This window comes from Mastigoproctus giganteus, chromosome 9 (genome assembly GCF_048544385.1).
Source record: "Mastigoproctus giganteus isolate SK-2022 chromosome 9, ASM4854438v1, whole genome shotgun sequence".
Lineage (NCBI taxonomy): Eukaryota > Metazoa > Arthropoda > Arachnida > Uropygi > Thelyphonidae > Mastigoproctus > Mastigoproctus giganteus.
In genome coordinates, this window is record NC_143583.1 from 114,664,430 (window position 1) to 114,690,583 (window position 26,154).

The 26,154-nt window shown below is 35.5% G+C and overlaps 1 protein-coding gene across 1 annotated transcript in view; it reads right to left on the reverse strand.

Annotated features, from left to right (window-relative positions):
• Window positions 1–6,262: 6,262 nt before the first annotated feature.
• Window positions 6,263–26,154, reverse strand: part of LOC150080659 (RNA-binding protein MEX3B-like) — a 40,720-nt gene continuing 20,828 nt past the window's right edge. The window contains exon 2 of the mRNA XM_090381976.1: window positions 6,263–7,948. Within this exon, the coding sequence (XP_090238102.1) occupies window positions 6,699–7,948 (1,250 nt within the window). The 3' untranslated portion in view covers window positions 6,263–6,698. The remainder of the gene's footprint in view (window positions 7,949–26,154) is intronic.

Below are 26,154 nucleotides of genomic sequence, written 5' to 3' on the forward strand. Positions count from 1 at the left end.
TGAAATGCTTTGAGCAAAAAGAACATGTGATATTGCACGTGCTACAGGCCTAAATGAGGCAACACTGAGAATTAGAAATAATGCAGAGAAAATAAAAACACTTTCACAGCAGGAACAACTCAAAGTGTAAAAAAAAAAAAATCCATTATATCAAGACAACGAATTGGAAAAGATGGCTGTCAGCTGTTTGGATAGAAAAATCAAACACAGAAAAACTTTGCTTACAATAGAAACAAAAGCATTAGCAATATTTTATTACGTAATAAAATACGTATTTTATTAAGATTATTTATTGTGTTTGGTAATATTTTGGTTACAAATGTGTGTTTAATCTTGGGTGGTCGGCACATAACCCTATTTTTCCCATAGGGCCTGTTATTTATATTGCACGAGGGTTTCTAGGAACACAACTATCATGCTATACAAAGACTGACTGTATTGTGTAAAGTGCAGCATAGTGGTTTTGCCACTCGGTTGAAGAGTTCGATTTCCATCTATAACTGGGGAATTTGTAAAGTCCTGTATAACTGAAGCTGTAATTAGCTGATTATAAGCGGGCAGGGGGAATCAGCAACCGTATTATTGGGGTTTTTTTCAGTCCGCACATGCAAACTGGCAACACACACAATGTACAAACCTAATATATAACAGCACAATATGGTCTGTTGCTGATGCACATAAAAATCTAGTGTAGTGTACGGATTTAGCACATCACATTTTCACTATTGGTTGATGCAAGAGTTTTTAATCTACCAGGATAAAAAAAAAAAAAAAAAAAATCACTTGACTAAGAACAACCATTGCTTCCAGTCACCAGAAGAATCAAATGATTTTGTCAAGCAACCTTCGCCAGAGATCACCTAATTCAGCCCTAGAGAAGGAAGCCCAAAAAATCTCAGCCCTCCACAATCTAGTTGAGCTCAATCCAGTGATTTTTTGATTTGGTGCAATAAGATAAGTCAAGCTGGTAGTGGGGCTTTAGGCACATCAGCCTATGGCCATATTGCGCTGGATATAATATATCTGAAAACTATTTTCCACGGTCGCTTTGCTGTTTGCTGGAAGAAAAACCAGTTTCCGAGAGTACCATGCTATCCTCATTCAAGACCAACTAACTCAGTCATGTTGGGAAAAAGGCCCATAAAAATTCCTCGCATTACTGAAGGAATTTGAACTTGTGTTTTGCCGTGTGGAGAGGACAGCGATTATAGCAACTGTGATACACGAGGGCAAGCCTGTAGCGAACAATGGTAACTGTACATATACATAATCATTATTTCAGGACCTCTTGGCAGTGCCTTCCAGTCGGCCCATAGCTAGTGGTTTGAGAGTTTAACAAGGAAAGCAGGTGACCATTTTAAAGAGGTTTGCCATTATCAGACATTGAAGCTTAACTAGTTTTGTAGCACTTCGATAAGTTTCCTAAAACATATTTCTATGCAATATATATGTTTCGTTTGACTTCTACAAAGAAATTTATGAAAGTTATATTAAAACAAAACTTACAATTAAAGTAAATTGGCTTCTCTGGAACAACACATCTGAGTGTTCATTGAAGATTTTTCGACAGTTTCTACTGTATTTTATAATTTAGTGTTAAAACTTTTTTTAGAACTACATTACATACTAGTCTCTTTTTGGACTGCTAATTCCTCAAATATCCAATTTCTATGAACTTCTGAACATGTATATAAGCTGACTTTAAACACTCACTGTGAACGTATTCACAATGAGATTTAACCAAAACAACGCCATTCTTGCTAATTCAGAGTCTGCTGCATACTAATATGACGTATTTGCACTAACTTGTACGCCATCATGCAGCGGCAAAAGAAATCTGCAATATTTTGAAGGAAATGCTCAGCCTCACGTGGGATTAATGCCACATATAGTAAACAGCCTGCCAAAAAAGACCAATTTATTGAACAATGTCCTGCAAAGATAGGGAGATCATAATCCCACTGTATAAGGCAACTGTAAGATCATATTTGGAACACTGTGTACCAGTTTGTAAGAGTGGGGAATTACAGATACCAATTCAGAACAGTGCCTATGGAAGTATCTATAGGATATGCATGCAGCAAAACCAGAACCTCTAGAATGGCATAGTAAACTGCAGCCATTATCAACCCACTCCTCAACAATCCATGCTGAATGGAAATGGACCATAATCTGCCACGGTCCAGTGCGGGTTGGCAGATGGACCGTATTTAGCAGTCAGGGGCTTGAACCCAGGTCTACTCAGAACGGGTGCTACTGCACTCCCGCTCTTGACCACTCGGCTACGGAGGCCCATGCCATAGATGGGTCATTAATTAATCTGACTGCCTTCTTTTGGAGTCCAGAAGCCTGAGGTTTTGTGGAGCATACCACACTTATTTGTAGAAAATGCATGCAGCAAAAACAGAACCTCTAGACTTTGTAATAGATGGTTCATAAACCAAACTGGCCTCTTTTGGAGTTAGAAGTTTTGTGGGCTTCAACAAGTTGTGGGAACAATACCCCACGGTAAAGCAGATTTGGGATCTGTAGTTAAGTCTTTCAGAAGAAAAGTAATGCCGAGAGCTAAAAATAAAACCATTCTGATGCAGAGGAAACAATACTTCTAATGGGCTTGGATCACGAGAGATTAGAAGTTATGTAATCCCTAAGAGGATTTATCAAGAAATTTGCATATCAAAGAGCAATATAGTACTTTGCAAGAAATAAAGATAGTACAGAGTTTGCAGAATTAAGATTAACCAGATTCTCTTTGCTCAATTGGGGAATTACTTGCAGATTGGCATATAAGGCCATTCAAGAAGTCTAAGCTGTTTGCACAGGTTCCTCAAATTGGAGGGCAGATTTTCATATTGCGATAACATTACCAGTCAGTGGGTCATTAATATAAAGGCAAAACAAAGTGGAAGAACTGAACTTTAAGAACACTAACATCAGTGGAGAAGTTAGAAGACAGCCATTCACCATCACTTGTGCAAGTGGTCAGAGAGAAAACTTGATACCTACTGAAACAAATAGTTGGCATTTCACAATATGGAATTAAAGTGGCCAAAGAAGGTCCACTTTTGACTGTGTAACAAAGGCAATTCTGCACAGATTCAATGTGTGTATTTTTAAGTGAAGTAATATGCTACAGTACTGTAGAGTTTGAAGAAATTCTACATATGGATTGAACTAGTACATAGGTGTTTTCTATACTCATTCAGTAACAGTACATACATTCACTCATTCATTGTTTGCAGAGGCCTATCTTGGATGTGTCATTTGACTTCATATTCTCAATGTGATTTTCATTCAGGATATGGCAGAGCTTCATATAGCTGCATTGCAGACATTGATATACAAATCGCACCCTCCCCCAACTGTTTAGTTTTCTTTACTTTCAGCAGAGTTCAACAGTGTGTACTGCAATTTGTCTAATCATGAGTAATGTCAATCACTGACCATTGCTGCTATTCTTGACTTGTGTATGCAGTGGGCAAGACATCTGCAGTTCTGGTAGTATTGCAAAATATATCTTTTGTCTGGACTCTTCTTCTTGCTAGTTGTCTCACAGCAGTAGCCATTGACTGAAGAGAGTACCAATACATGGACTCAGTCATAGGTTCTGTCCCACAACATTAGTCACTTTCTGAAGACTATGCACAGGTGAGCTCGAATGACACAGCCTACCTTTTGCGACTTAACCTAGGTTGGTGATTCCAACCTGTGAGGTTGCCATCAGATTTGCTAAGGGTCACAAAAATGTTATACCTATATTTATTTATATTATATTTAATACTGATAAATAATATTTAATAAAATATTACTTGTAATTTCTATGTGTGCTAAAAACAACGTATGATGCAACAATTGTGATTTGTACACATTTTTGTTAGTAAACAGGTTGCTAAATTTTCAAATCTTGAAATCAGGACAATATATCATCAAAAGTAGGATACTCATATTTGCATAACAACACTCAATTGCACAATGCCAAAATATATTTTAGCATCGTACAATTGCAATATATTCTAAAATATTAGTTTAATTTGATACATATCATCAACAAAATATTTTGGGGCAGAAAGCCTCAAACTACAACATTAGTTAGTACATTTGCATCATTACTATATAGCTTTGAAACAGCTGTCTGAGTGGTAGTACTCCACTGAAAATAAGCAACAGTAGCCCTCTAATGGGTAAGCATTACTTATTTGAAGTATAAGGAGGGGACCTCACTGTGAAGGATTTCAGGATATGAGACGTTACAATAACGATGCTAATGTACAAAAATCATCTATGTAGTAATTACTCAAATTCACTGTCATTCAACAGGAAAAATAAATTCTAATAATAATACCTATTGTTTATGATATTCTGTTGTTTGCTTCATATGATCTTATGCACATATTTTTGTTAAAATAGCATTGTATTATAAATTTGTTTTGCCATTTATTTGAAAAATTACCAGCAAAGAAGTATGAATTTACTTTGGTAATTAGTGGAAGGGGAAAGAGCACAATTCCAGAAAGTTCTTTCTACTGAATCACTGGAACTAAATCAATTGAAACATTTAAAAATTAAACATGATCATAAGAGATGTACTTTTTTTTTTTTAAATATGAAAACTGCAATCGTTTAGTGCAATTTTGCTTATAGAAGAAGCCTCGGCAATTTTCCAAAACGATCTGATTGGTTATACAGCTTTAGTATCGAGACATGACTAATGCCTTGGGTTGATAGCGTAAAATTTATACATGCTGTGCGTGCACACACACCTGTATGTATATATAAAATATATTAAAGCAGCAACCTCTTGATATTTAAAAAATAAAATAGTCAAATTTCAACCCAAAAGGTAAATAATTGGAGTTTATTTTAAATTGTTTGCAAAGTCTACAGACACACATATACTATAATATATAGTAGCTATATATTACTCATATCACTAACGTGCACAGCACCCCCTTGCAACACGGATTGTCTGTGAGAACGAAATTGTGAAAATAAAAAAAAATAAAAATATTTCCAAAAAAAACAAACTTTTTGTGCTTACTATATATAATCTTAAATGTAAAAAGAATGCTTGAGACCAACAACAAAGAGAAAAACGTTTTTCACACCAAGAGGTATTATTTATTTAAACTTCAAAATACATTTTGTTCAGAGATATTTAAAACTTCAATAATAAAATATATGAAGAATAATTTATGGAACTCTTCAATTCACTTTGGAAAGAATCTGAATCTCTGCTCATACTCAAATCAATTAAATACCCCCAAGAACATATTCAACATCTTGAGCATATATATATACATATATATATGCACATATATATTATATATTTTAAACGGGGCTTTCATTATTTTCTCTCTGTACACCAACATATCTGCTATAGCAATATTCCACCCATTTATGGCATGTTGTGTGACTAAGAAAAGTAATAAAGTTTATTGGCCACATAAATAGATTCCCTGATAAGGCAACATTATATTAGCATCTTTTATAAACAGTAGCAATACTAACACAAAACAATATTGCGAGCATTACAGTCTGTGCCCTTTAAAAGAAATGCATTCTATTACATCATAATGTACATAACTAAGATAAAATATTAAATCCTCTTGTTTCGTCACTTTTGCTTAATATTTACTTAATTTGTAGCTAAAACAATATATTTTAAAAAATAAATAAAAAACTGGCATATATAGAAAAATTTGCATATTGTAGAATTGTGATCTGTGCCAAACCTGCAACTTGAATATTTACTGTGCAAGCAGTTTAGTTACATGGTCTATAGCAGTGATCCTCAAACTTTTGAGACTTAAGGCCCCCCCAAAACCCCAACCTCCATTTTTTTTCAGACCCCCCCATTAATCTTAAAGTTATTTCATTGCTACAAATTTAGTTATTTATACATTTTTAAGAAAACTCAAGTAATATAAGCTTGAGTCACCTCTATGAACCAACAGGAGTTGGTAGCTCACAGTTTGAGAAACACTGATCCATAGGATATATAAATTTCATAGGATATATGAAAAAAATTGAATGCATAGATTAAAAATTCAAAAGTGTTTGAAACAAGGGGATGATTATAATGAAAAAATATAACAATAGAAATTAGACTTCATTAACTTACACTTACAAGAAATAGTAATCTATACTTTGATTAAAAAATAAAACTATACATACTTTTAAAAACTGTAAACATTTAAAATAAGAAATACAAATGCAATGTTGCACAAGCTGCTCCTTGCTATTTTAAAAGAGTCCCCAGACAGATCACAAGTTGAGTATGTGTCCAGCAAAATGCTATAAAAAACTAATTTACAAATATTCTCAAAACATAATTTATGGACTTCTCACAGACATTCAAGTGTAACAAAACAAAATGTGCAATTATATAATCAAAACGATTATAAACAGGTCTAACATTCTTTACTGGAATTCATTTATCCAGCTAACAATTATCTACTTTCTATTTATGTATATATATTATATAAATCTTGTGTCAAAGAATAAAATCTTTATAATACTCTTGTAATTACTTGAGATTGCAAGAGAACAGTAAGAATCTATATCTAAGCTTAAGTTAAGCCTTATTCACTAGGCTAAATGGTAAGTGAATATCGGTGGGCAGGGTGAGAATGAAGTGCAGGATGTTTAACTAGAAAAATGGCCAACAGGAAGGGGGAAAAATGCACCCTATGTGTCTCTTATGAATAGATACGAATGGCCTGATTAGCTGGCTGGCGACAAACTGGGCATTCAGGCTCATGCTTTTCACATATGCGATTGGCACACTCAAGGCAGAACAGATTGTGGCCACATGGTATGAGTGCTGCCACTACCTCACTTTCAAAGCATACAATACAGTCACGTTTTATTTTTCGCATAGAATTTAGAGAGTCTGTGGGGCTGCTTGAATCACTACAGCTTCCACTTGATGTTGTTGTTGTTAAACAGTTAATTAGCCTAGATGCTGAACAACTAGATGTAACAGTAGAGAGATTTGAAATTCCAGTTAATGGATCACTTCGCATGCGTCTAGCTGGTGGATGATCAAACATCAGAGAATCAGAAATACCAGAATCTGCACTGCCTAAACTGTTGCTCCTGTGGGGCAATGTTGATAAAGTAGTACTTGTTGAAGCTGTACTAAGAAGTGTAGCTACAGTGCTCTGTGAAGTGGTAAATTCTGACCAAACATTACTTGCAACAGGAAATATGGACTGTTCAAATGCAGATGTGTCTTCTATTCCTTCATCTTCATAAAGTCCAAATCCATTGTTAAAATTACTATTGAAAACCGGAGCAGAGGAATATATGTCTGTGAGCTTTGTTGATCCACTACAAGGAGGAAAAGAAACAATGTCTTCAGATTGAGAAAGAAGGTTATTGCCATCACAAGGGAAAGGAATGATCTCAGATTTGTATAAAGAATTGATAAAGTTAGCTGTATTAAGATTTCCTGAATAAGGCTGATCAATGCCATTTGTGTGGAAATCGTCCTCTGATGAATCCAGCACCCCTCCTGTTCTCATGGCTATGTGCGATTCGATTTCTTTACGAGCATTTTCTACATTGTCTGGCAGTCCTGTAACCTCAAATATGGGCTCTTTATCTCTGCTTGGGGTAACAATATATGTATTAGTTTGCTGTTGAATTCTTTTCACTGTAGCACCTTTGGGTCCAACTACTAGTCCAACTACCCGATAAGGTACCCTTACTTGAATTGTTGTTTGTCCAGGAATGTTAGAATTTGGCCCTGGTACTAGAGATCCAGTCATGTTATTTTTCCGCTGGGCCCTAATTTGACTAAAATGTTCAGCAGCAGACAAAATTTCCCTTTTGGCAGCACATACATCTTCCTTTCTCCCTGTAACTACAAATACTGGCTCTTCTCCTCGTACAGGAGTTTTGATGTAGGTATTTGTCTTGGCTCTGAGTGCCTTGATCTTACAACCTGAAATAACAATAATGAACAATTATAACTAATACATATGTAAATGAAAATATATAATGTGAATTAAAGCAATATGGTCACAAGTGTTTTAATATATGTAAAAACCGAAACCATTAGGGAAATATTACTTTCCCAGATATATAGCTATGTTAACTTTTGGAAGGAATGCACTGAACTGGCAACCAAATTTTCTTCCAAATGATTAAGATTTCACTGGGAGCCAGACAGGTGCCCAGTCAAAAGGCACCTTTTTTTATATTTATATTTTTTGTAGGTGAAATCTAATCTTCCCGTGTACTCTCTAACCTACCAATATTCTCTAAACCAGTTACAGTCTTTTCCGTTTTCATTTTGATACACTATGAATTATGAGAATTTTGTGTGGCACTTAACAGGCACCAGGCAATCAAAAGCATCTTTTTCCTTCTAGGCAATTCCCCATTCCCACCATGCAGCATCTACAAGACACCAGCGACAAGTGTAACCTTTCCCTAGAGCTTTGGGTTCACTGGCTAAATGTGAACAGCTTACAAAAATACAGATGCCACACAAGTGTCTTTCAATCCAAGGGATGAGTGACCTTAAATTCTAAAAAATACAATAAAAAATTTATTACTGGTTTCTCTTGTTTATTTTCATTTAATATTTTTATAGTTTAGCAAATCATAATTAACAGATAACTATTTTCAAATCGTAAAAAAATGTTTATAATCAAAACAAAAAGGGATGCCAAGCGAACCTCTTAAATTGAAGGTGCAAATGATGGGAAAGTTACTAATATTAAAGTGACATACACCACAGGAAAAATTATAAGTATAGTTAAAAAATGCAATAAAGTATTTTAAAATTAGCTGCATTGTTTATGTTCTGAAAGTAGATTTTTTTTTTAAATTCATCTATTGAAACCTTGCACCAGTAATCCTTTCACAACTTTTAACAGAGTGCCATATACAGATACCCAGTAAGGAAAAACTGAAAATGTATTTATATGTAAAAAGTCAAAAGGCAGCACATGTTGAATAAATGATAAGCTTAAAAAGAAAAAAATAAATACTCCAGCAAACTCTCGCTTCAAACTTCAATTTAATGAACTTCAGAAATAGCGGAAAGCATTCCCTGAACATCAGTTCAAATATTTTCACAATAAACCAGAATTTTTTTCACTTTCATCTTCCACCAGCTTGTTGAGCATGTCAGACATTAGCAGGAATCATCTGAACCTCCACTAAGGCTACTTGAAAGAATTTCAGACCATGAATGAGCTTGTTGGTTTCTGCTGAAAGTTTAAAACTGACTAAAGCATGGTTGCAGGATAGATGCACACAAGTTTGCCTTCAGCAAGCAAGTAATTTTAATAAATTTAAGGAACTATACAAACAAATGGAGGGGATAAAAAGCTCTTTTCTTTTTTGGTGATTTTGTATAAACTTGCTTTCTTGCATTGTTTACCACTATCAATACTAATTACTACTTGTAATATCAAAAATGGCATTACAAAATGACCAATGCAAATTCCAAACCAAACAAACTGAACCTACATTTACATCACCATTGTTGTTGCCCCAAACCAAAGCAACACTATTAAATACTGCAACAGGTGTTTACAATTATAATTATTATTTATATTACAAGTAATACAATGTAATATTGTTTAATTATTTTATTACATTTATTGTAATTATTAAAATATTATTATAGGGATATAATAATTATTTGCCAACTTTAATTTTTGTTTCTCGTTCCTGCAATTAGATTGCAGATCACATTTTGAACCTAAGCAGGCTGCCTATGGCCATGTTTTGCTCATCACTGTTTTAAATAGAATGAATAAACTAAATGCTGATGGCATCCTGACTATTACAGACAACACACGCAAGGTGACTGTTCCCCAAGGTTTAGCCTTATTCATTCAAATATGGGAAAAAGGGTTGAACTTTGGGGAACACCAGGATTAATGGAGATGTTAAAAGATAGAAAGCGGTCTATTATTATTATTTAGAAGTTAGCAGCTAATGGATTTCTCCATTCCCTTGGAAACAGTAGAGGCAACAGCAATGGAATGATAAATTGGATGAAAGCAATTGGTCATTGTTTTGGAAGTGGCTGGATATGGGCAAATTTCCAAGCAAAATGAAAAACACCAATGGAATAGAAAGTGCAAAAAGGTGACAGAGGACAGATGCAAGCTTGGAAACAGGTATTGAGAACAAGTATCTGTGCGCGCATGCACACACTTGTACTTGTGGTTATAGTATCCAAGGCTTTACTGAAATCTAAGTATATGATATCAACAAAGTAATCTAGCATCCAGTTCTTTTGAGATGACCTCTTAGTAGTTAATCAAATTTGTGAATCAGGTTACATTTATTTAAGAACTAATTAATTGTAATTAACAAATTTTTCTCATTTAAAGTTACTTCAATTGGTAATTACATATATAGAGCTTAATAATGTCACAGGACTGCAAAGTGTGTAGTTATGTAGAGAAAGGGAATTATCTAATTTGGATAGATAATTCCTCATTCTGCTAGTAAGAGTGCTCTGATACAACTGGCTCCATTGGAGAGAGCCAAAGCTATGAAGCATTGGTACATAGTGTTCATAAATTGCATGCAAATTCCTATGGTCAATTTGCTGGATGAAAATCCCCCCCTCCATCTTTTGGAGCAAAGGACAATTTGGGGAATTTTAATGTGCATAAACTACTTTGATTTTAGAGTGCCAGTTCATACAATCTTTACATCATGTATTATCTGTAGAAATGTGTTCATGGGCTGAAAAACAAGAAGTCTAAGAATTTCTCTAGTGTCTAATAAAATTTAGTGACCTTGAAATTAGCAAGCACTACAATGCAAGACCAAAGTTCAAGGTATTCTCACTCTTTCTAATAACTAAGCAGAATGACAGAACATTCAGCATTTTGTGAAGTTGTTCTGAGCAACCCCAAGAATTCTTGAAAATTCTGGCAGAGCCATAGGACATAGTGGGAATCTTTGACAGAGATCCCATGTTTACCAGTATGTTCCAAAGCCTGTATATATTATACCCCCATTAAAAGACAACTGAACCCACATTTGTCCACTGGGAAAAAAACAAATTGTCCCACTTACCCGTATTCCTTACTTTCCCCAAAACACTGAATTTTACATATACTTGTAAATTTTCAGCACATTAGTTTATGTGGCATGTTGTGTATTACATATGCATAAATATGCTCAGAGGCTAATTTTCATGAGTAACATATCTATTGCTAACCTGCATCACAGAGTTAGAGCTCAGATTGGTTTCTTAAATATGGGTTGCTGTGTGTACAAAATTATGCTAAAATATCCTATTAAAATGTGTATTTTTGTTTAAAAATATAAAATTACATGCTTACATTGACTCAAAATGTGCATTAAGCGGTTGTTCATAGCTGGATGGTAAAAACCCAGATTACTGGAGAAAAAGTTTTTCTATCCAGCAATTGCAAACCAGAGACAGACTAACTTGGTCACAGTGAATAAAGCCTAGTCTCCTCAAAATTGATTATAATTAAGTACAATTTTATGCTTAATCATAATGAATTGCCACAGCTTTCATCCTGGAGGTAGTCAATCTCAATTCCAGTTTCTAAACAGGTTCATGTTACTATTAACAATACGAATATATGATAAAAAGCAAAAATATAAATTAAACATGGCATAGTGCCACTTCTTCACTCCATCAATAAAATATACAAAAACTGTTCTCTGTTAATGTTAATTAACATTAACAAGAAGTATTCAGACAGTTAGCAGTTCCACAGCATAAATTAAAACAATTGGTTTTTTTATGATTATTAAAGCTAATGAATTATAACTGATGGAATATTAGTTACAACTCATTAGCCTGACATAGCCAAGTGGTCAAGGGCAAGAGCAACATACACATTTGAGTGGACCATGGTTCAAGCCTGCATGACTGCTAAATATGGTTAATGATTGTATCCACTGCTGAAATGATTAATTGTAAATGCCTCTAACCTACTGATTGTGCTGGAGTATTTTTTTAACTGCCATAATGTTAAAAAGATTACTATGGGCCAATAGAGTGATAAACATACAATGACCATACAAACATACAAATCAAAATAATAAATAAATAAAAAGTGTATTTAGATATGTCATTCCATTTAGATTCATTTCACATTAAAGAATATTCTGTGACACCAGCTGCTTAAACAGTAGAGTGAACCGCAACAAATGTTAGGTCACACAGCCTAATGGTTAAAAACAGTGAGACAGTCTCATGGCAACTGATGTGTTAATTAAACTCTCCTCACAATCTGTTTGGTTTTGTATACTTGGAGTTTTACTAAACATGTAATGGGTTAGAATTGGGAAAGGGCACATTTTTATTATTCATCAACTCTGAAGAAATTAAAGGAATTTAAATAAGTAAAATAACCAAGAATCAAATTGGCCAAATTCCACTGTCTTCTACAGTGAAGTCATATTCCAGTCCCAGTGAACTCACGTTCACTGGAACCTTATTTAAACATATAGTCTAGTTTACATTAACTACAAAACTCATATTTTAGTAAAATTGAAGTCAAATAATGAACCACTGACATAAAGCAACCATCAAATGGTTTTGCAAAGTCTTCTTCTAATGTTCTTAACAATCATTTACTTGCCAACTTTGTGAATCTAAATATTTCACTGCCCTTCAATTCAGTCTCTATAACCAACTAAATAGGACAACAAAAGTCAGACATTAATTATTTAAACTCCTTTTAATTACAGAGTTGATAATCTAATGGAGATTCACTTGATTTTCCAATTCTAACCTTCAAATACATAAAACTAAACTGGTTTTAATTTTATGTATTTTGAGAAGAGCTCTTTCTCTCTCAGATATGAACTGCAAAACGACCCACAAAGTGGGGAGTGGAATAAATTTAAGTCTACAGGCGAGTAAGGCTCCTGTGGTTGATGGCATATATCCTATAATCTTAAAGGCGGTGGCAAGTGAGTGCTGTTGATGTTGTTCGTTTTTTTAGGAGCATTAGCAACTAAGGCCATACTGCTCCGGGAATATGCAGTGGTCATTCCCTGACCTTTCCGCATTTGATGGTGACGGGCTTGAACCTCGGTCTAATCAAGAAGTGTGTGCTATGCGCTGCTGCTCCTTCCCATCTGGCTACGGAGGTGCCCCACCTGTTATGTCTTCATTACTTTAACATTAGACTTTAACCAGAGGAGACTCGCCACATTTATTTTGAAAATGTATTTGTCCATGACCTGTACCATTTTCAAACCAGAAGAAAGTTTTGCTGAGGATATAATCTGAACTAATTTTGTAACATATATGATTTTCACACAAAATCAGGTATCTATTCATTTTCATAACACTAACAAGAGAGGAGAATTCTGCAATAGAAACTACAATCTGTAAGTAGGCATATGGGGGGGGAGAGATAGTAAGCCCCAAAATATCAAGTTTTAAATTGCCAGCAATAAGAATATTTGCATTGAATTGCACTATAAAAAAACATGATTTTATACTTCAAAAATATAAATATCTCCCCCCCCACAATACTGTCCCGCTACACAGACATTTCTTCCATTACATTAACTAATTTAGGTTGTTTTGTTTGGGTGAGTATTAGTATTGGGAAAATGATACAAAGAAGCATGCCGACCGGGCTAGCCGGGTGGGTAAAGTGCCTGCCTGGCAACCTAAAGGTCGCGGGTTCGATTCCCGCCTCGGGTTTGGATCAAAGTACTGCAAAAACCTTGGGAGGTGCATTATGGCCACAGAAGCCTATGCACCAACAACTACCAAAAAAAAAAAAAAAAAAAACCCCTTCAATATCCACCTAATTTACCCATTCCTTCTAATAATTTATTCCAATTACCTACTTCAAAAATACTAGGTAGAAGTTTATTTATTCCAACAGTCTAAAGCAATTTTCCACCCATCTACTCTACAACCCTCCTTATTCAATTTAAGAATGTCCCCTTGTACATGTCACCTACAAAAAAACATGCCGCCACCATTTAGTTTACTCTACCCTTTTACATCCATTAATACTTCTATTTATGTTCCCATGCATACTTAATTTTCAGCTGCTTCAATTTACAGAACAAGTTTTCTTCCTTCTGTAGAATCCTAAACTCAGAACATTTATCAGACCACTTCTGCCAGACATTTAGATTTGAGAACAGCTACTAGCTCTATTCATTCAGCTGTCACATGAAAATTAATGCACTCTGTGTCAGGTTAACGAAATAAATCAACGCAGGGCACATCATTTTTGCCTATGTTTACAATGTAATTTGATACCTTGCTGAAGCCAATCACTACTCCATAGCTGTGGAGTAGTGATTGGCTTAATAACGTAGTCCCATTGATCCCATTTGTGGGATCAATGTGTGTGTGTGTGTGTATGGGTCAATTTGGTGGATTTCACTGTATATGACAATTTGGATCACATACAGATCAGAAATTAAGAAAAATCAATTATGTAAAAGGTTTGGGAAATCAAAAGAAATTTTGGTCATTAAGACAGGAGGAAGGCAGAAATTTAGAAAATTATACGTTCAATAAAAAGTATAATGCAGGTTGCAAAACACGTCGGAAACACACATTAATCAGCCAGTGTCTATTAATGATCTGTACCCTTGGTTTCCTGAAACAACCAACCTCCATATGCATTGCTTAAAAATACAATCTATGAAGCAAAAATAGTAATTAAAAGGAAAGTAATTTTATGATCTTTAACCTGTCTGTGGTGCTTTTTTTTTTAAAACAAGACCTCTAAAAAGCATGTTATTTCAGGCTTATTAGCAAATAATTATTTTATATAAAAAAAATAAAAATAGGGGTAAAAACAACTTATACACACAGACATTTGATTTTTACTCATCTACCACATTGCCATTCATTTTAATTTGCATTGGTTCTTTGCTTAATGTCAATAATGCTCTTTTTACACCCCTTAACGATGGAGTCACCCAATAAAAGTATTCCATTGAACCAGAGCAACTGCACTTGATAATTCTTCCTTGAGGCCGCAATCTGGAGCGCAATCACCTAGCACAGAGGTTTTCAACTGGGTGTCACAACAACATTCTTGGGGTGCTGTGTAATTTGGTTACTTAAAGTTATTATTATTTTGAAATTTATATATTTATTTAATTATAAAAGGATACAATATCCATTGTACCGTATCTTTTTAATTTTGTGGTTATCTATAATTGATCTTTATTTAGTACCTCTATATAAAGAATAAGATTATTATATAGGTATATATTAAAAGGTCGAAAACCACTGTGTTAGGTATTTCTTTTGGCCTAGGGGTGCCGTGAAAAAAAAAAAAAAAAAAAAAAAAATACTGGGACACTAAGGGCACTGAACCTAGAAAGGTTGGGAACCTCTGACCTAGCAGATTACTAGAAACTTGATTCCCCAAGTTTTAATTGTTTCTAGGGCATCTATTCATTTCTTTGATGCCAAACAGCAAGAAATCAATGCTCATACATATCCAGCTCCAACTTTTCTGATACTATTACTACTACTCAATCAGCATTGAGAAATGAATGCCAATGTGGCAACAAACAATATACTGCGAGGTGATCTGATTGAGGTGTATAAAGCTTTGAATGGTTTGAGCATGCTCAATGCTGATGGGATTCTTCCTGCTCAGAATAATCTGCCTGAGAGGGCATAAATTCAAATTGAGGAAAGACGTGCAGAAGTTTGCCTTTAGCCAGCAGGTGGTTGATTGCTGGAACAAACTTCCATCTGTCGTTGTAGAAGTAAGTTGATAGCTTAAATAGATTCAAGGCAGAACTTGACAAACATTTGGAGCGAGTGGATGGGTGAAATAAGTGTTTTTTTTTTTTTGGCTGATGCTATATATAAGCTTGCTTTCTTGCATTATGTGCCTTTGCTAATCCTACTGTACAGATTGCCAATGTGATACATATGAAAAAAAAAAATAATAAAATAATTTCCAGATTTCTATTGGTCCAACTTTAGTGATATTTGGGTTGTACTGATGAATCTTTGTAAAAGAGTCAAATATAAAATTTCATAAAGTCCATCCACTGAGAGCTGAGTTATTACATTTGGATGTACAAACAAATATTTGCCAGATGATTTCTACTGAAATTTCATCCACTGGGAGTAGAATTATTAGAGGTGGACCACAGACAAAGATATAATTTGGAATGAATCAACAGTTTTCTGAATGAGCCAAATATAAAATTTTTCCATTAGGAATGGAGTTTTAGACATAGACAGATAAGACATGGTAACGACAACAGGCATACATTCCAACACGCCTAAAAAAAAACAGATGGCTAGTGTGGGCTGTTGAAAATATGACCCATACCATGATTACTTAATTAGCAATTTACAAGCAGGGCAAATTAAAAGTTGGCATTTTTGGTCTTTATGTGTCATACACTAAATTGCTGTAGGCATCAACTGCCTTGTGCACCTAACTGTTGTATTCCAAATTATCTTGCACCTGTAATAGTTATCAAAGCTCTGCTAATTACTTATAGGAAACTCCTGGCCTTATCAATTAGCACAGAAGAACAGGGCATAGATATCAACACCCTAAATATACAACTGAAATATTAAATAAAAGATAAATTTTTCTCCTGCAAAGTAATTGCAAGTTTCTGCATGGCCAGCCACTATTATTGGGCTAATCATGCAAAAACAACAGATTTGGTTTTAAACTAATCTACTAATGTGCAAAGTTTAAAAGTAAACTAATGACATTCAGCCTTTCACTGAACAAATATCAAAGATCACAAATATTAGTCTTTATCAAAAGTAGTTAGCATATGATACATACACAGATATAAATTCCATTTAGCTTATTATAAAGTGAACATGGTTATAAATTGAATATCTAGCATTTCTCTTAACACAAAAACTATATAAATTTGGTTTGTTTGCTTATTCCAAGTTTCTCCGTTACAGCAAAAATAAAATTTCAACCTTGGATGCCTAGACATACTCAACTTACTTTGTCATCTACATATTTATATACAGTAAGACCGGAGTATCAGCGGGGGATACGTTCCAAGACCTACCGTGGATGGCTAAGCCGTGGATACAAGCGAACACCTGCTGACCCCCACATATAACGTGATTTTCTTGTACATACATACGTATAATAAAGTTTAATTGATAAATTAAACACACAGTATGACATTACCGACATTAAATATGGTAATAATAAAGTACAGCAGCCTCTATATATTTACTGGGACACTTCAAGACCAATGTTTGGTTTGATTTAATGCACCGCGTCGATTGTTGTGTTCCGTTGCACCGCAAAAGGACAAATTTTGTTTCGTTATTTATGTCAGGGATGTCGGAATTTATTTGTTTAGAAATAGTGAAAATGATAGGCAAACACAACAGTTGTGCTTTCAAATTAAACAAAAACTTCAAATTATTCAAGTTTGAAAACAGTGTATCCATTAAATCTCTAAAGAACCATTATAATGTTGGTGATCAAGCCATATGTAACATCGTAAAAAATAAAGGGAAGCATCGTATTGGACACGCAAGTAGTACATGTTAAGTTTTTTCGTTTTTTTTTTTACCGTGGTTAACCACGGGTAACTGAATTAGTGGATACGGGGGGCACAACTGTACACGGATTTTCAATCTATTGTTTTCTGTCGTATTTACAAAATATTATTTTCTTTAACTGCAAGTATAAATGGAATTATAATTGCAATTGGAGTATATTGTAATTACAGTTAATTCCAATTATACATAATGAATGCTATGGAAAGCATATATCTTTTTTCCCTTTCCAATATAACGTTTGCTTTGTGGTAGCAATTCATTTGAATACTGAATCATTCACAAATTCAGTTTTCATAATATTCATAGCAACCTACCTTATGTAGGAACTGATGAGCTGCTCTCCATGATGTCTGCCACACTGAGGACTTCTACAAACATCTTGTTTCTTCAAAGGCTGCATGTTGAAAAAAATGCCAAGTACACTGCCTGCCAGCTCTAACACCATTCACATAAAAGTGAATATTTGTTATGAATGTATCAATCTGATTAAAAAAAAAAAAAAAAAGCTCTTTAACAATCACTCCATTTTCCCTGTGAGGGAGTGATCATGCTTCACCATAAACAAATTATACAACCCCACATCAGGTGTTTACTGCTGGAGGATACTATAAGGACCAATAAAATGACAGTGAGAAGCTACTTTTCTCACAAGACACATGGGTTGTGTATTCAACAGTAATAACCAACACAGTATACTCAACTATTATAGCTTAATTCCTGGATAAAATTAATCCACAACACATACAGGTATGCACACCTAATGACAATTACGTACACACCAAAACAGGTAGAATGATGTATGCACCCTGTCACCAGCTAACAAGATATATTCTTGAAAATTTTGTGCTAGCCTGGACACAAATTCCCTGTAAGATATAACAAATGGGTGGGAGGGGTACATCACAGAACCCTAACCCAATTTGTCACATTTAATTTTTTAATTATGACTATACTTTGATTAATGTTTGCATTTCTTGCTTGTTTATGTATAACTTTATATATAATTCACTTGTGTAAAAAAATTATAAAAAAACAAACTTTTGAATAATACACAATACTGTTTACTTACACTGATAGAACACTAACATTTATTTTTTGAATGATGTAAATTGGAGTTAATTCATCTAAAACTTTGTAAGTTGTCTTCTTTCTCTAATGTTTCAAGGTGTCAAAGCTGCAGCTGTGAGTTGCTACCCTCCTTTATACCAAAACAATGCATAAGAGTAGGTTATGCCCTTTCTTCTTCCTCCTCATAAGTATTATCCATGGAGCCTGTTACAGTCTTGTGCTATCTCTGCTTTATGCCCTTCATAACCTCATATACATACAAAAAAATTGCATCACTTGCACTCTAGTGGCAGTATAAAAACAATGCATATACTACAAGCCACACCAGTATTGTGCTATTGCAATGACCACAATTTTCACAATTAACACCATGCACTAAAAGTGTTGCTGCTGCATTAATGCTTAATGCAGAGGAATATTTTCTGCATGAAATAGCTAAAAGGATCCACTGTATTCAGTAAATAATGTATGTTTTTTACAAAAATTATCAGAAACTGGCAGTCTAAACAGAAAGAAAGGAAGTGGTGTCCACAAATACCTTCTGTGGCAAAGGACAGATTTCTGGAACAGATGATCCTCATTAACAAATTTCAAAACAGAATAGGAGGAGAATACAGGAGTAAATGCAAGTATTGCTATAATAAATAGATGCCTTTTCTCTTAGCCCAAGAAAAAGCCACTTTTAGTGCAAAAAAAAATTCAAATCCAGCATCTAAATGGGCAAAAGGGCATGCTAGTTCTGAGGATCAGTGAAAAATGTGTTATTTTCTCTGATGAATCAAAATTCAATTTGCATAGTACAGAGAGCCAGCAGACTGTTAGACAATGAGAATTTCATCCTGACCATATCTGTGCAGCAAAACATTCTGCATCTCAAATCATTTGCAGTTGTATTTCATGTAGAGGAGTTGGTTGCCTTGAATTTGTGAAGGGCATAGTGAATGCCGAGGTGTACGAGGATGTCTTGAGACAAAATTACTTCACACAATTAGGGATCACTATGGGGATGCTGCCAGTTGCATTTTTCAGGACTCTGCTCCATGTCATAGAATCAAAACCATAAGTACTACTTCATAAAATTAGCAAGTTTTAAATTTATGAAATTTCACGCTTGCTCCAAGTAATTTAATTTATTTTTTTGCTGTTTTTAACTGTCAAGAGGTACAAAAATGGTTAAAGGATAAATCCACACAATAACATGGTCTGGGAAGGAATAGTCCAGACCTCAATTCATTTGAAAATTATTGGAAACAAAACAGGTATTTCAGTAAGGCAAAAGAAATCAAAAACACTAAAGAGCTGCAAGAGATTAATCTGTGTTTGGTATTTCCAAGGAATACATTCAGAACTTTATCTAGTCTTTGTCACGATGATGTGCAGCAGTTGTCAAAGCAAGGGAAGTGGGCCAACAAACTATTAGTGTGCATTTTGTTATTTATTTTTTTTGTTTTTGTTATACAGCTGCCTGTTGTCTTTGTAAGAGACAAGTAATGGGTGGAGGAGGGGGGACTGCTTTCATAGAATTTTTGTTATGTGAACCATAACATCGTTGATACCGCTGTTTTTACTTGTATGTAAAAAAATACCAGTTTGGGATTATGGTGCCTTTGTAATCAAAATAGCCAGTTCTACCTTCCCCAACAGGTTGTATATGATGGGCTAATAGCACGTGCAGGGCAATAAGACCAATGTCTAATGTATTGCACCAAAACCGTCTGATATGCCCTGAGCTTTTTTTTGACATATGACACAGAGCAGAATCAACAACGATAAGTAACATGCTGTTATTTTGGAGAAAAGTACTTATTTCATTCTATTTTTGCCCATAAGGCATAAAAGTAAAATTTTTCTACAATTAATAGTTTAATGCAAATTGTTATTACTTATATTCTTTTAGCTATTTCTAAAAGATTAGCTGAATAACAACAAACAACCTAAAAAATGAGGTGATGCAATTTTTTTAGCACTGCTGTATTTCAGCAATGCTCAATTTGGCAATTATTCTGAGAGTTCGTTTAAAGTTTCTTCAATCTTACTGATGTCTCCTGTCAAAACTCATTCAGATATTGTAAATGTTCTTCCTCAAATTTGTCTCAATCAAAAATCAGTTATTTCTGCAGTTGTATTAAGTCTTAATCTGAGAGTTATCTGTGTGACTCCAACAATTCATCATATCTGCTATCTCTACTGCTAATTTCTTTGGCAAGTTGAGCACATTGCCAGTGAACTTTCTTCACTACATTATCTAGTTTATAGCCTTGAAAATATACAGGGTGATTCACTACCAGTGCGACAAACTTGCAGGAGGTGTAGAGGGCACAAAGACGAATCGGAATCACATAGCACTGCAGGGTCCAAAATGCCTTCGTCATGCGGTAGAGGACATTGAATGGGAGGTCGCATGAACAGCGATCCCGCTGGAAGTCAGCATTTGCGAACCGGTTCCCAAGGCAGTAGGATGGATGAGTATTCAAACGTTGAACTGGCCGACATGCACCTCACGTATGGAGCTGCGGACTATAACGGATGCGCTGCTCTGCGCTTGTACCAGGAATGTTTCCCTGCACGTGTGCACAGAAGGTTACGTGAGACTGGTTGTTTCACAAGAGGTACCATGAATCAAGAGCGAACGATGAGGACGCCAGACAATGAGGAGAATGTCCTACGTCTTGCAGAAGGCAATCCGAGTACGAGTACTCGAGCGATAGGCCAACAATTGGGTATTTCCCAATCCACTGTATGGAGGATACTATCAACAAACCAAATGAGTTCATACCATCTGCAACACATCTAATAATTGGAGCCTGCAGATTATCCACTCCGGAGGACTTTTGCTACTTGGTTTCTTCAACAGAAACGCTTCGCAAATGCTGACTTCCAGCGGGATCGCTGTTCACGCGACCTCCCGTTCAACGTCCTCTACCTTACGATGAAGGCATTTCGGACCCTGCAATGCTATGTGATTCTGATTCGTCTTTGTGCCCCCCACACCTCCTGCAAGTTTGTCGCACTGGTAGTGAATCACCCTGTATACTGAGGATACTTTCCACAACACCATTCGTGCATGACTGAGATACCCTTCTCAGGCTTCTGCTATGATATCCATGGCGTATTTAGCATTGAAAAGGTTCCAAAATTCTTTTATAAGTTGGCAAGCTTTTCTACAGTAATAAGCATTAAATGATGAGACCATATCTTGGTCCTTTGGCTGGAGAATGGACAGACTTTAATGTATGGAGGATGCCCTGGAGCATCCTCCAATTGTATTAAAAGTCCAAATGATAGCAAATTATGAAAACAACAAATTCTGAAATCCATGTTTTCTTTCTTCCAGGACCCCTTTTCATTTTTTGTGAAATCCCAATGAACAGGAAGGAATGATTTGATCATGTGATCTTCTGTCTCCCTAAATCCTGGTGCCATTTGTTTGAGATGTCTGCTTTTCTGGACAGCTTTTTCCGAAACAAACCTAAACCAAATATGAAAATAACTATGTTGCTTTTTTACCAAGCATTTCACACAATCATGGAGAAATCCAGTTATTCAAAAAATCCAGACCTGCTTTAAAACCCTTGTTAAACCAAATTCATGTTAGCTGGAAATTGGGTAATTCAATTCCCAACTGCAAAGGAACTTAAAAATTTAAAATTTGTAAGGACAACTCCATGATATCCTCAACACCTGAGGAAACGTTAGAAGTGGATACTCTAGCAAAGGATGCATACCTGCCATTTTCAGTTGATATCATATAACTTAAATGAATGAACAATAGTTCTTTTAATTATTACATATAGGCTCATGAGTTTCTACACCATCTGTGAAAATATCTGTTCACAAATATACATGGGGGGGGGGGGGGGTTCAGAAGTTTCCAGCTCCAATATACAGATTACAAAGGCTTTCATGAAAGACAATATTGCCAATCTTCACAGATTATGTTTGTAACTATATTCTTCTCCTTTACAGAGGGCATTGATGTGTGGAAGGTGAATGAAGACTGTGGAGCATCCTGAGAAATATTAGAGCAGGTCAGGAAAGCTGTAGTGTAGAAAACAGCCTAGTTTCAGCATTTGTGGTTCAATCCTGTGGCCAGGAGCTTATTCTATACCATGACACCTCGTCCCAAATTAACAGAAGTAACACATTCAAGTATTAAGTGTTTTCCCAGGCACTCCATATCCAAATAGACTGGAAGAGTGTGCACACAACTTGTGACTCCAAAGAAATAATTTCCATCGATCCAGAGTCTAGGTGTGGTATATTGCACTATGCCGATCAACAGTGTGCAATTGTTTACATCATAAGACTTGTGAGCTACGGCTTTTCTGTAAAATCCAACTTCTGGAATTCTTTATAAGTGAAAATTCCACCTTCATTAATTTTACTAACTCCTCTCAGAGCCTTATAAACCTCAGGTCCTCTCTGAGATACCTAAATAATCAGTCTTTCCTTGTAAGGTTGCCCCTTTGCCAATCTCACCATACAAGTTGCCCTTCTTTGGATGCTTTCACGAAGCTCAATGTCTTTTTTCAGATGAGGTCTCCATACTTGGCCACAGTATTCCAAATATGGTCTTGCTATTGCCTTAGACAGTGGGATTATGACCTCCCTATGTCTACAGGATACTGTTTGACAAATCACCAACAGGACACCATGGCCTTTCCATACAGGTACCCACTACAGACCATAGGCCAAGTACATGCAAATATACACCTGCCTGTATAAGCAACATTTTTAACAAAATTCTTTCATTCCCAACTGTCTAAAGCAGTGGTTTTCAACATTTTTTTTTAATAACGGCACCCCTAAGTAATTTATTTTGTTTTGTGGCACCCCTACTCAATTTTTTGCCTGTTAGATCCAATTCTCTCTGTCTTAAAAATATTAAAAAATATATGTTATATGATAGTTATTACAATAATATAGTTATAAAAATTACGTTTCATAATACAAATTATATGTATATACACAATATAATTTTCTTTATATAGAGGTACTCAGTAAACATCAATTATAGATCACCACAAAATTAAAAAGATACTGTACACTTTTTTATAATGAAATAAACATATAAATAAAAAAATAATAATAAGTTTAAGTAACTTAAACCCAAATTACATGGCAGCTCTGGAATGTTGTTGCGACACCCTGGTTGAAAACCACTGGTCTAAGCATTACTATTCTACAAAATCATCAGGCACTTGCAGTTACAAAAACATAAGTTTTCAGAGAAATTCATGGCATGTTGGCACACTTTGGCTGCAATGATTAATTCAATATGTCATGGAAGACTCTCTACTGAGTAACAAACTCAAGTATTAAATATTTTCCAAGAACCTCATACCCAAATATTCCCATCAGACTGGAAGAGTGTGCAGCACAACTTGTCACTCCAAAGAATGACAATATGATTTCTACTGATCTAGTCTAGGTTGGGCATACATTGCACTATGCCAATCAACAGTGTGCATTTGTTTGTGTTATAGGACTCTTAAGCTACAGCTTTATTTGAAATTCAGAGCATATAGCCCAATGTGCTGGGGAAAACACAGATTTGCCTGTGGATGTTCATAACTCTAAACTCGGAGAAAGATGAGGCAATCGGCCACCTGAAGGTTTGTTGGCTCCTGTCTGTGAGTATCTTATACCTACTTAGTTATTTCTTAGGCTCAGTACCACCTCTGGCCTCATTTCTTCAGCACATTACCAACAGACTATTTGGGAATGGTTAATTCTTAATCAACAGCACACAAACATTTTCCCCACACGACATTTATCATTCTCTTAAACTAACTCTCCCCGTGGGACTTTCGGCATTCACATTTGAAATTAACCTCCAGGCAGTTGTATGGTATCTTGAGAAACTCCAAGAGTTTTTTTTTGGAAGTGAAAAAAAAAAAAAAAAAAAAATCTACAAGGAATGTTCAAAACAGTGAGGAAAATTTATTTTATGTTAAGATAAAATAAAAAAAAAAAAATTATTACAATAACTGATCCACTCCAACCTTTTAGTGGTTACATGGATTGATTAGAATTCTAGCTGGCACATATACATGAGTGTTAATTCTGGGCTAATACCTGATTACCATTCTAGGCCAGAGTGTTTGCATACCTGATAATCACATTTCATATTATACAGGGTGTTCCACGTAAAACCAGCCGGCCTCATACTAGTGCAATTTTTGAACAACTCCCAAGTGAAGTTGTTCAAAGAATGAATTTTAGCCAAATCATTTCAGTTTGTGTTGCTCAACACACAGTCAGCATTTGGCACTTGTAAGTGATAGGTGTGTGGAAGTATCATCAAGATGCCAAATTCTCTGCAAGAAAGGATTTGTATAGTGGAAGCCTATGTATGTATGTACGGGCTCTTTAAGGAAACACATGAATTGTTTTCTGAGAAATTTCCTATTGCTACCATCCAAGCTAAGAGTACAATTCAGAGCTTACTTGCAAAATGGCAAACAACGGGTTCCGTTGTAAATAGTAGTAGTAGTAGCATATGATGCAAGAAAGCAAGTGTAGGAGCTTATGCAGCATCAGCCAAAAAAAAAAAAAAAAAAAAAATCACACCATTCCCTCCAAATACCTGTCCAGTTCCTCCTTAAATTTATTTAACCTATCAACTTCCACAACGACAGATGGAAGTTTGTTCCAGCAATTAACCACCCGCTGGCTAAAGGCAAATTTCCGCACATCTATTCTACATCTGTCCTTTCTTAATTTGAACTTATGTCCCCGTAGGTTCGTAATCTGGACAAGTGGAAGGATCCCATCAGAATTCAGCGTGCTCAACCCATTCAAGGCCTTATAGACCTCAATCAGATCACCGCGCAGGTGCCTAGTCTCCAGCAACTGTAATTTGCAGAACTTAAGCCTCTCTTGGTAAGAGAATCCCTTCATTCCCCTCACCAATCGTGTTGCTCTTCTCTGTACACGCTCAAGCAAATCTACATCCTTCCTAAAATGAGGCCTCCAGACCTGTACGCAGTACTCAAGGCGTGGCCTGACCATTGCCTTATACAGAGGGACAATCACCTCCTTTTCCCTGCTAGCAAAATTCCTATATATCATTGACAAAACCCCATGACCGGCCCTAGCAGCCTGTCTGCATTGCTCAGAAAACTTCATATCTGACTGCACAATTACTCCCAGGTCTTTTTCATTTTCTACCACCTTAAGTGTAGTACCACACAGTTGGTACGTTTCTCTGGGGTTACTTCTACCCATATGCAGTACTTTGCATTTGTCAAGGTTGAACTTCAGTTGCCACTTCTTAGCCCATCGAAATGCACAGAGAAATCACCTACCCTCTGTTAGGGCTCCAGAGGTGGTGCTGAACATTCAAAAGAGAATTTTAGCTAGTCCTGGAAATCTATCAAGAAATTGTTGCAACAAACTGGAGCAAAACCAACTTCTTGTTTTTGTGTGCTTCATTAACCGAAATCTAAACTCTATCACGTGACGTGTGTCCAAGAATCACTGCCACCTGATGCAGCAAAATGTCTGGCAATCAAAGAAACATAAAGGCTATCGATGTCACTGTTTTGCAT